Source organism: Oncorhynchus masou, chromosome 16 (genome assembly GCF_036934945.1).
Source record: "Oncorhynchus masou masou isolate Uvic2021 chromosome 16, UVic_Omas_1.1, whole genome shotgun sequence".
Taxonomy (NCBI): domain Eukaryota; kingdom Metazoa; phylum Chordata; class Actinopteri; order Salmoniformes; family Salmonidae; genus Oncorhynchus; species Oncorhynchus masou.
This window is the reverse complement of record NC_088227.1, coordinates 24,654,719-24,669,163: the sequence shown is the minus strand read 5'-3', so window position 1 is coordinate 24,669,163 and position 14,445 is coordinate 24,654,719. Positions and strand designations below refer to the sequence as shown.

General features: G+C 45.0%; 1 protein-coding gene across 4 annotated transcripts in view; it reads right to left on the bottom strand.

Annotated features, from left to right (window-relative positions):
* The window catches only part of syne1a (spectrin repeat containing, nuclear envelope 1a), a 130,854-nt gene that overhangs the window by 34,711 nt on the left and 81,698 nt on the right, over positions 1 to 14,445 (bottom strand). For all 4 annotated transcript variants that reach the window (XM_064991280.1, XM_064991281.1, XM_064991282.1 and 1 more), the window contains 8 exons: positions 13,873 to 14,055; positions 13,589 to 13,735; positions 13,303 to 13,457; positions 12,937 to 13,084; positions 12,696 to 12,790; positions 12,335 to 12,569; positions 10,369 to 10,563; positions 1,194 to 1,319 (listed from right to left, as the gene is read on the bottom strand). In XM_064991280.1, coding sequence (XP_064847352.1) covers positions 1,194 to 1,319; positions 10,369 to 10,563; positions 12,335 to 12,569; positions 12,696 to 12,790; positions 12,937 to 13,084; positions 13,303 to 13,457; positions 13,589 to 13,735; positions 13,873 to 14,055 — 1,284 coding nt within the window. The remainder of the gene's footprint in view (positions 1 to 1,193; positions 1,320 to 10,368; positions 10,564 to 12,334; positions 12,570 to 12,695; positions 12,791 to 12,936; positions 13,085 to 13,302; positions 13,458 to 13,588; positions 13,736 to 13,872; positions 14,056 to 14,445) is intronic.

The window sequence follows — 14,445 nt, the reverse complement described above, 5'->3', positions numbered from 1 at the left end:
CAACGCTCTAACCACTAGACTACCCTGTCGCAGAGCTGAGCAAATCTTTTTGGGTTTGAGAAGATTGTAACAAAATATTATATAGACTAACTGAGCCTAGCCAACCTGAGCGTCACACAAGGCTAAAACAAGCTATCTAATCTGTTGTTTGAGCACCACTGCATCACCAGATGGTGCTGCGGGTGATGAGTCATAAAAGCCACAGAAAACACTAGGAGGACGCTTCTTAAAACGCTTCAGCTGAAAACATGACAAAGGCTAAATGAACCATAAAAAATGATGTATGTATGAAGCACAGCATCTTAAGGGCTAGCATTTCCTCTTAGATGGAAACATAACCAACAACATGATATTACAGTATTACATCTTAGGTGTAATTGCTAAGACTGAACACAAAAAATAGGCAAGGACAGAATAAAAAATTACATCTGTCTGAACCAAAACCAAAACAATACACAACACAAATATTAGCAACTAGGCTCACGTCTTCCTTGCCAGTGTGTCAGCTATTTACTAACAGTTTGTGTTGCAGGTGGATTACGTTAACTTATTACATAATATGAAATTGCCTAACACACACACACACACACACACACACACACACACACACACACACACACACACACACACACACACACACACACACACACACACACACACACACACACACACACACACACACACACACACTCAGAAAGCTGATGCCCTGGCAGAGTCTATCCATGCTACTGGCCCTTCCCACTAAGGAGTAGAGGACATGTCATGTATGAAACATCACTGTGTGAGTACAGTGCACACAGCAAACAGAGCTTCACTGTGTGAGTACAGTGCACACAGCAAACAGAGCTTCACTGTGTGAGTACAGTGCACACAGCAAACAGAGCGTCACTGTGTGAGTACAGTGCACACAGCAAACAGAGTGTGATCACAGTGTGTCTGCACAGATCAGAGATGGTCATGAAGCAGGGAACATGAAACAGTCCAAATCAGTCCTGCATTTTACATTTGTTTATTACTACATTGTGAAAACAAAGAGCTAGTTACACAGGCATCCCCAATATAACAACACCAAGCCAGTGATACCCAGCAGACACAATGTTGTAATGTGGAATCTGAGGAATACGTGTCACTGTGTCGAGATTCGAAAGACGGCTGGAGCACTCTGGACAAATCCAGGAGTCTGTGTGTCTCACCTTGCAGCGGACTTGCTCAGAGTGCAGCTCCTCATGGTTGTCTGGTAGAGGCAGGGACAGCTTCCTCTTAAAGGCCCTCAGCTTCTCCAAAGACGCAGCTATGCCCTTCTCACAGCGGCCCCAGTCCTACACACACATGAATACACACTCATTAGAGATCGAGCACGGCACCTTCCGGTAGCTCTGATGCCACATACACTCTCAATGTCAACACACTCTCTCGCTCTCTCTCGCTCTCTCTGTCACCACTTGCCGGTGTTGCTGCTGTTACTGCGGATCTGTCTAGATTCAATAGCGCAGGAGTAGCAAAACAGTCTCCCTGCAGTAGCAGAGGTGATGGCGAGAGAGAGAGAGAGAGAAGTAGAATACACAACCATCTATCAACATAGTTAACAGACTACTGAGCAGTGTAACAATACAGCTACAGGCACTGACTAGCAATACCCAGGGCTGGAGTGAGATGGTAGAATTACACAAGCCAGAGAACCAATGTCATTAAAAGAACAGATGTTGAATTCATGGCCATGGTCAGAGATAAAATAATACTTAGAGCCAGAAGCAAAAGTCATATTTGAAGAAGAACCACAATTCTCCAAAATAGAATAGCCGGAGCAGAGTACCTAGAGTGCCAGTGGCTAGCTATCTGTCTCAAGATCGAGTCATCACTCGAGGGATGGAGGGCGAGGGGAGAAGGAGGAGGAGGGAGAATATAGCCATCTTCCTTTACTAAAGCCTATAAACTGCGTCACATACACAGCCCTCTTTAAAAAAAGACTGCTCTCTCAGCCCATGAAGTCTGCTTCTCTCCATGGCTTCATCTCTGATTATGTCTGAGTGACTGCACACTGCCTGGAGCCTGTCTCTGTGTGTATGTGTGTATGTGTGTGTGTGTGTGTGTGTGTGTGTGTGTGTGTGTGTGTGTGTGTGTGTGTGTATATATGTGTGTGTGTGTATATGTGTGTATGTGTGACTGTGTTGCGTGCGTGCGTGCGTGCGTGTGTGTGTATGTGCGTGTGCACGCGTGTGTGTATGTGTGTGTGTGTGTGAGCTCGCGCACATACTTTTACACTGCTGACACTCACTCACTATCTGTCTGCTGTTCCTTTTTCTATTCCTGGCAGTGGTTAGGCTGCACTCTGGACAGCATGCATAATAGATGTGATCATTTGGTTTCACTGTCCTGCATTTTAAACCAGCCCTGCTCCTCATTAGGGCCCTCTTTCATATGACCTTTATACTGCTGGCTGCATACAGGATCAGCTGCTAGCTTAGCATATGATGCTAATTCATATTCTGATCAAATAGAGAGGTTGAACTAACATGCATACCAATGCAATGTAGCAATATCATAAATACATTGCATCCCAATGTGATGCAGCAATAGGGATCCATGCAAGAGCATATCAGGTCAAATGTAAGCTCTGGTTCAAACTAGGTGATCCAAAAATAGACATACTCTGTCATCACACTGGCAATGGAGAGAAATAAAAAATGGTGCTGGCTCCTGCTGAAGCAGACTAGCACCCGGACTGGTGATAAACTGCTACAACCCAATCATGCCTGGCAAGGAATCTACTGTACAGCATATGGTTTCAGTCTGGGTACATGGCAAGCACTTGGAAAGCTTAGTCACAGAACACTCAGATATAGAGATGTGTTGTGTAGAACAGACTTGATTCTTGATCATGTAAAATAGGCAATCAAGGCAATCTGGAAGGTGACAGAGGAATGTCTAAACATTACACCCAACTGAATAAACAACAATGTCCCATGCAGGCAGTTTGGTTATGTGTTGGTTGTGTGTTGGTTATTGGTTGAGTGTAGGTTGTGTGTTGGCTGTGGGTTAGTTGTGTGTTGGTTTTGTGTTGGTTGTGGTTTGTTGTATTTTGGTTGTAGTTTGGTGGTTTGTGTTGGTTGAGTGTTAGTTGTGTTTGGTTTTATGTAGGTTGTGGTTTGTTATATTTTGGTTGTGGTTTGGTGGTTTGTGTTGGTTGAGTGTTAGTTGTGGATGGGTTGTGTGGTTTTTTGGCAGGGGGGTAGATCAGCTTTAATATTGCAGATCGATTGTAGGTTCTATTAGGTTCAATTCTAGTCCCCCTTAGTTTTTTTTTATTATAATTTTTTATTTTCTCAACCCCCCCCCCCCTACCCTAATTGGAGTAAACTAACGGACAACTATACTTCTATTGCTACTTAGAGCTATTTTGCTCATATAAGCTAATTCTGCTTTTTTTATCTGAGCATGGTGCTGTATTTTGAATACAAATCAATCTGGGTTTAGACTAGGGCACTGCATTTACACAGCGACCACATTATTTGTTAATTATATAGTCAATGCTTTAGGCGTTAAAATGAATTGTGCTGCCTTGTTTGTGGACCTGTCAAAAGCGTTTGATACTGTTGATCATGCTATTTTATCGATTGCCCTGGGCTCTGACAACTGCTCTTGGTTTCATGATTAGTGTGTAGAAACTCAGGCCGTAGTGATTGATGGGGTAAAATCTGAATTTCTTGAAGTACATAAAGGTGTTCTGCAGGGGTCGATTCTAGGACCAGTTCTTTTCACTATTTCTATTTATATAGAAGTTTTATATTTTATATACACTGAACAAAAATATAAACGCAACATGCAACAATTTCAAAGATTTTACTGAGCTACAGTTCATAAAAGGAAATCAGTCAATTGAAATAAATTCATGAGGCCATAATACAGTTGAAGTCAGATGTTTACATACACTTAGGTTGGAGTCATTAAGACTCGTTTCTCAACCATTCCACAAATTTTCAACCACTCCACAAATTTCAAAACTATAGTTTTGGCAAATCGGTTAGGACATCTACTTTGTGCTTGACACAAGTTATTTTTCCAACAATTGTTTACAAACAGATTATATCACTTATAATTCACTGTATCACAATTCCAGTGGGTCAGAAGTTTACATACACTATGTGCCTTTAAACAGCTTGGAAAATTCCAGAAAATGATGTCATGGTTTTAGAAGCTTCTGATAGGCTAATTGACATCATTTGAGTGAATTGGAGGTGTACCTGTGCATTTCAAGGCCTACCTTCAAACGCAGTGCCTCTTTGCTTGACACCATGGGAAAATCAAAAGAAATCAGCCAGAAAACAAATTGTAGACCTCCACAAATCTGGTTCATCCTTGGGAGCAATTTCCAAATTCCTGTAGGTACCACGTTCATTTGTACAAACAATAGTACGCAAGTGTAAACATCATGGGACCATGCAGCCGTCATACCACTCAGGCAGGAGAAGCGTTCTGTCTCCTAGAGATGAATGTACTTTGGTGCGAGAAGTGCAAATCAATCCCAGAACAACAGCAAAGGACCTTGTGAAGATGCTGGAGGAAACAGGTACAAAAGTATCTATATCCAAAGTAAAACTAGTCCTATATCGACATAACCTGAAAGGCCGCACAGCAAGGAAGTAGCCACTGCTCAAAAACCGCCATAAAAAAGCCAGACTACGGTTTGCAACTGCACATGGGGACAAAGATCATACTTTTTGGAGAAATGTCCTCTGGTCTGATGAAACAAAAATAAAACTGTTTGGCCATAATGACCATTGTTATGTTTGGGGGAAAAAGGGGGAGGCTTGCAAGCCAAAGAACACCATCCCAACCGCGAAACACCGGGGTGGCAGCATCATGTTGTGGGGTGCTTTGCTGCAGGAGGGACTGGTGCACTTCACAAAATAGATGGCATCATGAGGAAAGAGCAACATCTCAAGACATCAGTCAAGAAGTTAAAGCTTTGTCGCAAATTGTCACGACTTCTGCCGAAGTCGTTGCCTCTCCTTGTTCGGGCGGTGCTCGGTGTTCGACGTCACCAGTCTTCTAGCCATCATTGATCCTTTTTTCATTTTCCATTGGTTTTGTCTTGTCTTCCCACACACCTGTTTTCAATCCCATTCATTACCTGTTGTGTATTTAACCCTCTGTTTCCCCTCATGTCTTTGTCAGAGATTGTTTTATTGTCAGTATAGTGTGATTGTTGTATAGGTGCGCGTCGGGTCCTCGTACCCATGTTTGGTTTGTTTGTACATTTATTGTTATGGAGCATACTCTTGGAACTTTATTAAAAGACTCTATTTTACACTCAGTTTGACTCTCCTGCGCCTGACTTCCCTGCCACCTATTACACCTATGCATGACACAAATGGTTCTTCCAAATGGATAATGACCACAAGCATACTTCCAAAGCTGTGGGAAAATGGCTTAAGGACAACAATTTCAAGGTATTGGAGTGGCCATCACAAAGCCCTGACCTCAATCCCATAGAACATTTGTGGGCAGAAATGAAAAAGCGTCTTAGAGCAAGGAGGCCTACAAACCTGACTCAGTTACACCAGCTCTGTCAGGAGAAATGGGCCAAAATTCACCCAAATTATTGTGGGAAACTTTTGGAAGGCTACGTGAAACATTTGACCCAAGTTATACAATTTAAAGGCAATGCTACCAAATACTAACTGAGTGTATGTAAACTTCTGACCCACTGGGAATGTGATGAAATAAATAAAAGCTGAAATAAATAATTCTCTCTACTATTATTCTGACATTTCACATTCTTAAAATAAAGTGGTGATCCTAACTGACCTAAGACAGGGAATTTTTACTTTGATTAAATGTCAGGAATTGTGAAAAACTGAGTTTAAATGTATTTGCCTAAGGTGTATGTAAACTTCCGACTTCAACTGTATACGGATTTCACATGACTGGGAATATAGATATAAAAAAAGTAGAACTGGGACATTTTCAACTTCCAGGAATTGTGCACAGATCGTTGCAACATGGGGCCGTGCATTATCATGCTGAAACATGGGCCTCCGGATCTCATCATGGTATCTCTGTGCTTTCAAATTGCCATAGATAAAATGCAATTGTGTTCATTGTCTGTAGCTTATGCCTGCCCATACCATAACCCCACCGCCACCATGGGTCACTCTGTTCACATCAGCAAACTGCTCGCCCACACGATACCATACACCCTGTCTGCCATCTGCCCGGTACAGTTGAAACCGGGATTCATCCGTGAAGAGCACACTTCTCCAGCGTGCCAGTGGCCATCAAAGGTGAGCATTTGCCCACTGGTTACGACCCTGGTGAGGACGACAGCACACAGATGAGCTTCCATTGAAACAGTTTCTGTCAGTTTGTGCAGAAATTCTTTGGTTGTGCAAACCCACAGTTTTTATCAGCTGTCCAGGTGGCTGGTCTCAGACGATCCTGCAGGTGAAGAAGCTGCATGTGGAGGTCCTGGGCTGGCGTGGTTACACATGGTGTTCAGTTGTGAGGCCAGTTGGACATACTACCCTTTTTTTAAATGACATTGGAGGCAGCTTATGGTTGAGAAATTAACATTCAATTATCTGGCAACAGGTCTTGTGGACATTCCTGCTGTTCGCATGCCAATTGCACACTTCCTCACAACTTGAGACATCTGTGGCATAGTGTTGTGTGAAAAAACTGCACATTTTAGAGTGGCCTTTTATTGTCCCCAGCAGAAGGTGGACCTGTGTAATGATCATGCTGTTTAATAAACGTCTTGATATGCCACACCTGTCAGGTGGATGGATTATCTTGGCAAATGATATCTGCTCATTAACAGAGATATAAAAACATTTGTGTACAACATTTTAGAGAAATACACTTTTTTGTGCATATTTCTGGGATCTTTTATTTCAGCTCATTAAACATTGGACCAACACTTGACATGTTGCGTTTATATTTCAGTTCATTGTACATGCAGATTATATTATTGGGTAGCACTTACCCTGACTACTGACCTGGTTGTGACAAGGCTACAGTCCCATTACCCTGACTACTGACCTGGTTGTGACAAGGCTACAGTCCCATTACCCTGACTACTGACCTGGCTGTGACAAGGCTACAGTCCCATTACCCTGACTACTGACCTGGTTGTGACAAGGCTACAGTCCCATTACCCTGACTACTGACCTGGCTGTGACAAAGCTACAGTCCCATTACCCTGACTACTGACCTGGCTGTGACAAGGCTACAGTCCCATTACCCTGACTACTGACCTGGCTGTGACAAGGCTACAGTCCCATTACCCTGACTACTGACCTGGCTGTGACAAAGCTACAGTCCCATTACCCTGACTACTGACCTGGCTGTGACAAGGCTACAGTCCCATTACCCTGACTACTGACCTGGCTGTGACAAGGCTACAGTCCCATTACCCTGACTACTGACCTGGCTGTGACAAGGCTACAGTCCCACTACCTTGACTACTGACCTGGCTGTGACAAGGCTACAGTCCCATTACCCCGACTACTGACCTGGCTGTGACAAGGCTACAGTCCCATTACCCTGACTACTGACCTGGCTGTGACAAGGCTACAGTCCCATTACCCTGACTACTGACCTGGCTGTGACAAGGCTACAGTCCCATTACCCTGACTACTGACCTGGCTGTGACAAGGCTACAGTCCCATTACCCCGACTACTGACCTGGCATTGACAAAGCTACAGTCCCATTACCCTGACTACTGACCTGGCTGTGACAAGGCTACAGTCCCATTACCCTGACTACTGACCTGGCTGTGACAAGGCTACAGTCCCATTACCCTGACTACTGACCTGGCTGTGACAAGGCTACAGTCCCATTACCCTGACTACTGACCTGGCATTGACAAAGCTACAGTCCCATTACTCTGACTACTGACCTGGCATTGACAAAGCTACAGTCCCATTACCCCGACTACTGACCTGGCATTGACAAAGCTACAGTCCCATTACCCTGACTACTGACCTGGCTGTGACAAGGCTACAGTCCCATTACCCTGACTACTGACCTGGCTGTGACAAGGCTACAGTCCCATTACCCTGACTACTGACCTGGCATTGACAAAGCTACAGTCCCATTACTCTGACTACTGACCTGGCATTGACAAAGCTACAGTCCCATTACCCCGACTACTGACCTGGCATTGACAAAGCTACAGTCCCATTACCCTGACTACTGACCTGGCTGTGACAAGGCTACAGTCCCATTACCCCGACTACTGACCTGGCATTGACAAAGCTACAGTCCCATTACCCTGACTACTGACCTGGCTGTGACAAGGCTACAGTCCCATTACCCCGACTACTGACCTGGCATTGACAAAGCTACAGTCCCATTACCCTGACTACTGACCTGGCTGTGACAAGGCTACAGTCCCATTACCCTGACTACTGACCTGGCTGTGACAAAGCTACAGTCCCATTACTCTGACTACTGACCTGGCATTGACAAAGCTACAGTCCCATTACCCCGACTACTGACCTGGCATTGACAAAGCTACAGTCCCATTACCCTGACTACTGACCTGGCTGTGACAAGGCTACAGTCCCATTACCCCGACTACTGACCTGGCATTGACAAAGCTACAGTCCCATTACCCTGACTACTGACCTGGCTGTGACAAGGCTACAGTCCCATTACCCTGACTACTGACCTGGCTGTGACAAAGCTACAGTCCCATTACCCTGACTACTGACCTGGCTGTGACAAAGCTACAGTCCCATTTTGTAGCTGTGCAGGAAGCATAACTTGTGCTTAATATGGGCAAAACTAAATACATGTTGTTTTCAAGTTCTTGTAAGATTGTTTCAGATGAATTACATCTTCACTCATCAGATGGTTCTATAATCTCTGCATACAAATACCTTGGTATTTAGATTGACAATGATTTATTGTTTAAAAAGCATACGAATGAGCTTGTTAACAAATTAAGATTTAAAGTGGTCTTTTTTTTTTACAGAAACAAATCTTGTCTCTCTCTAGTCAGCAGGAAGAATATTGTGCAGTCAACCTGTCTACCTGGTCTTTAGAACAGTGATACTACTTATCAAAGTGCAGCTGCCTCTACTCTTAAACCCCTGGATGCTGTTTCTCATAGAGCCTTTTGTGTTATCACAGGAGACAGTTGTATTACTCATCACTGTATTCTTTACCAAACGGTTGTCCCCTTTGAAGTCACGTAGATCACATCATTACGCTATTTTTTGTTTACAAAGCCCTGCTCCACAAGTTTCCGACTTACCAAACTTCGATATTAAGATTTATCATTACAAGTTATCAAACAGGGTTGGTTAACTCTGGAGACTCTTCTGGCTAAGAGAGTGGACAGAGGAATGTTATAATGAAGAATGAGTTTGTTTTAGTTGATTGTGTTTAGTGTTTTGTACATATTTATGTTTGTCTGTGCAATTTGTGTCGTGCTGTATTTTACTTGTTTCATAGTGTATACAATTGTATATGCAGGGCTCCCTTAAAAAACACTGGTCTCGATGGTGACTCCCTGCTAAAAAAAGGTAATATATATTTGAATTCTAATTTCCTCTTTCTTCAAGTGCTGTATTTTCACCCACAGTGCTCAATCCATCATTAATTTTATTCCAACCCTCCGATGTCCACAGATGAACCAATCGTTCCCAGTATAATTCCATTTTGCTATTTACTTTTGCAATACATCCCTCCAAAATGTCTATCAATATTACCCTAAAAATAAATACTTTACCCAAAAGTATAATGATATTTCCCATTGACTGATGGTGATTTTTCAGATCCCCTAACAATACAGTTGCAGGTCCATCTGAACCCCGATATTATGACTTAACAACCATTCCTGGAACTAGCTCCCAAAATCGAGCCACCGATGGACAGTACCAGAAAGAAAACAAAATTCCTTGTGGCAGGCAGCTCAATGCTGACTGTTCAATGCGCCATATATTAAGCATTCTTTTTGTAGCAAGTATTATATATAAAAGCAAACAGATTGATGTATCAATTGTTGTTTAATATGTCAGTTCATAGACCTGATGCCAAGGTATTGGGACATCAAAAACATGTTCTAACAATTCAATGGCCATAATAACTAGGTATGTTGGTTGTGTGCTGGTTAAATGTAGGTTGTGTGCTGGTTGTGGGTTGGTTGTGTGTTGTCTGTGGGTTAGTTGTGTGTTGGTTGTGTGTTGGTTGTGTGTTTGTTGTGGGTTGTGTGTTGGAGTGAATGTAGGATGTGTGTTGATTTTGGGTTGGTTGAGTGTTGGCTGTGGGTTGGTTGTGGTTGGGTTGTGGTTGAGTTGTGTGTTGGTTGTTGTTTGGTTGTGTGTTGGTTGTGTGGTGCATATTGTGGAATGACAGACCTTGAGCAAGCTTAGCAGCTCTCTCTTCTGTTCGTCCAATCGGACGTTGGCATGTCTCCAGCACTCCTGCATGTCCATCAGCTCCGTCTGCAGGGCTGACTCCGCCCTGGCGTCAGCTGACAGGAGCAGGCTCCGCCCCGCCTCCACCGCCAGGATGTAGCCACCCTGCTGCCTCTGGAGCACACGCTCCCTCAACTAGGGGGAGAAGGTTTGGGTTTACTGTCAGTCTTTATTGTGGGAAATATACACTGCTCAAAAAAATAAAGGGAACACTTAAACAACACAATGTAACTCCAAGTCAATCACACTTCTGTGAAATCAAACTGTCCACTTAGGAAGTAACACTGATTGACAATAAATGTCACATGCTGTTGTGCAAATGGAATAGACAACAGGTGGAAATTATAGGCAATTAGCAAGACACCCCCAATAAAGGAGTGGTTCTGCAGGTGGTGACCGCAGACCACTTCTCAGTTCCTATGATCCTGGCTGATGTTTTGGTCACTTTTGAATGCTGGCAGTGCTTTCACTCTAGTCGTAGCATGAGACAGAGTCTACAACCCACACAAGTGACTGAGGTAGTGCAGCTTATCCAGGATGGCACATCAATGCGAGCTGTGGCAAGAAGGTTTGCTGTGTCTGTCAGCGTAGTGTCCAGAGCATGGAGGCGCTACCAGGAGACAGGCCAGTACATCAGGAGACGTGGAGGAGGCCGTAGGAGGGCAACAACCCAGCAGCAAGACCGCTACCTCCGCCTTTGTGCAAGGAGGAGCAGGAGGAGCACTGCCAGAGCCCTGCAAAATGACCTCCAGCAGGCCACAAATGTGCATGTGTCTGCTCAAACGGTCAGAAACAGACGCCATGAGGGTGGTATGAGGGCCCGACGTCTACAGGTGGGGTTGTGCTTACAGCCCAACACCGTGCAAGACATTTGGCATTTGCCAGAGAACACCAAGATTGGCAAATTCGCCACTGGCGCCCTGTGCTCCTCACAGATGAAAGCAGGTTCACACTGAGCACATGTGACAGAAGTGACAGAGTCTGGAGACGCCATGGAGAACGTTCTGCTGCCTGCAACATCCTCCATCATGACCGGTTTGGCGGTGGGTCAGTCATAGTGTGGGGTGGCATTTCTTTGGGCAGGGACGCACAGCCCTCCATGTGCTCGCCAGAGGTAGCCTGACTGCCATTAGGTACCGAGATGAGATCCTCAGACCCCTTGTGAGACCATATGCTGGAGCGATTGGCCCTGGGTTCCTCCTAATGCAAGACAATGCTAGACCTCATGTGGTTGGAGTGTGTCAGCAGTTCCTGCAAGAGGAAGGCATTGATGCTATGGACTGGCCCACCCGTTCCCCAGACCTGAATCCAATTGAGCACATCTGGGTCATCATGTCTCGCTCCATCCACGTTGCACCACAGACTGTCCAGGAGTTGGCGGATGCTTTAGTCCAGGTCTGGAAGGAGATCCCTCAGGAGACCATCCGCCACCTCATCAGGAGCATGCCCAGGTGTTGTAGGGAGGTCATATAGGCACGTGGAGGCCACACACACTACTGAGCCTCAGTTTGACTTGTTTTAAGGACATTACATCAAAGTTGGATCAGCCTGTAGTGTGGTTTTCCACTTTAATTTTGAGTGTGACTCCAAATCCATGGGTTGATAAATTTGATTTCCATTGATAATTTTTGTGTGATTTTGTTGTCAGCACATTCAACTATGTAAAGAAAAAAGTATTCATTCAGATCTAGGATGTGTTATTTTAGTGTTCTCCTTATTTTTTTGAGCAGTGTATAATGAAATTATATGGAATTTATATTTATTGTCCAGTCTATGTGTTATTACACTGACTACATTGTTAAACCTCAGCAATACAAAAACACTGAAATGCTTATAACTTTTATTGAAGCTTTTTGCCAGTTACAGGTCACAATATACTATATAGAAGTATGTCTATTTCACCCACCTGTATCTGGTCCAACATGGTCCTGGCCTCCTGTAAGGCCACCGCCTCTCCCTGTTGATGCACTTCCGGGTCGCGAGACACTTCCTGTAGCCATCGCCGCAGCTTCTCCGCCATCTCCCTGTAGCGCTGCCATTGGCGGACCAGGCTGTCAATTATCCCTCTCCTTTGCTGGGCCCGCCTCACAACACCCTGCCATTGGTTACCCAGCAGAGCCAGTTTCAGGCTGAAGTCATCCCTGCAGGAAAGAGAGAGAGATTTACCCCAAATAAACCATATGTGTGTGTGTGTGTGTGTGTGTGTGTGTGTGTGTGTGTGTGTGTGTGTGTGTGTGTGTGTGTGTGTGTGCGTGTGAGTTCCTTACCTGTCGTCCACCTGTCCCTGGTCCAGCAGGCGATGGCCGTCACTGATGATGGAGTAGAGAATCTGCTGCCTGCTGAACATTTCTGTCTGGAACAACTGTACAGAAACATTTACAGAGATCAACATACCGGTACAGAGAAACAGCTTACACGCCTATACACCCCCTGCACCTAACCTCTCTCCTGACCCCCATCCCCCCACCCCTACACTCCTCTCACCTCCCTCCCTCCTCCTATCCTCACCTCGTGGTCTCTCTGCTGCTCCAGCAGGCTGTGGTAGTTCCCAGAGGTCTCAGCGGCCAGCTTTTGTTCCGTCTGGGACAGGAAGTCCATCCAGTCCTCACACTTCTGCAGGAAGCTCTGCTGCTGCAGCAACACCGCCTGCAGCTTACTGAGGAGGGAGACACAAGATACACAGAGTCACACAGCAGATTGTAACACCTTTATCCATCCTGGGGAACAATAACAACATAATGAACATGCAACATGGAGTTCTTGTTTTTCAACCTACATCATATCGTTAGTAATTTAGACACAATGAGATAGGAATGGCTTGATAAGTGCAATGCATGTGTAACTATTGCTCTGTGAAGACGTTAATGAAGCTACCTGAATCTCTCAGTCAGGTGTGCAGAGTGGGTGGTCCAGGCTCTGTTGAGGCTCTGGAGGCGTTTGATCTCTCTGTCGTTCAGGGGCAGTCTGTAGGCCAGCTCGTTCACACGCTCTAGATCAGGAGAATGGCTACTCAACTTACACATCTGGCTCTGGAGAGGGAGGAATGGATTTGAGAGATGTTCTGAATTTATAGTACAATAGAGGCAATATAGAAGCAATTGAAGCAATAGGGCTATCAAGTATTCAACAGAGGTTCAGCTCAGTTGTCAGACATGTTTACCTTGAGTTTTTCCATGCGCTCCTGTATGACAGTGTGGTCCGGTGTTTCGACTGGGTCGGACTCCCTCAGAACCTCTTCAGCCTCCTCAGCCTGACAGGTCAGAGAGTCCAACTGCTCTTTAAAACGCTCACAGTCGTCAGCTCCACACTAGAGAGAGGGAGAAATAGAGGGGGTACAAAAGTATGAATGTACTGTATATATTGTACATTAAGGGTGTTTGGACATGTGTACGTGTGTACACTGCTCTACTGTGTGCTTGTGACGCTGTCGCACAGTTGACCCACCTGCAATACTTCCTGCTGCCTGTGCAGGGCGTGCTCCAGCGTTGCTAGGCGATGTGTGAGTGACAGGCAGTCTGATTGGAGGGCTGCCATGGAGGAGGCGTCAACCTGAGTCTTTAGCTGTTCCCCCAGCTGCTGCAGCTGTAGTAGAGACTGTTGTACTGTTGCCTGGGCACCCAGCAACTCCTACACAACAACAACACAGCTATGAGGATTGGAATCGGAGGACAAAATACTGTGAACGTGGTTCTGTAAGAGTAAGGTCAGAGGGCAAAATGGAATAGCATCACTAAACGATAGAGGGCTTTTCTCCTCTGAAAGACAAGTTACTATTACTGTCCTCTATGCTTGGCAACTGAAACCCTTTTCTACATCTTCACTCTATCATTTAAACACGGAAAAGAACCCGTTTTATGCTGTACTGTGTATCACCAGCCCTGCCAGCCTCCCTCACTCTGTTAGGCCTGTGCGGCACTTTGGCCTGACAGTCTGAAAGGTCTTTTGTCATGGTGCGCTGGGTCTGTATTCAGACACACTGGGTTTAATTTGGCCCACCTACCGAAGGGATAGGGCCTT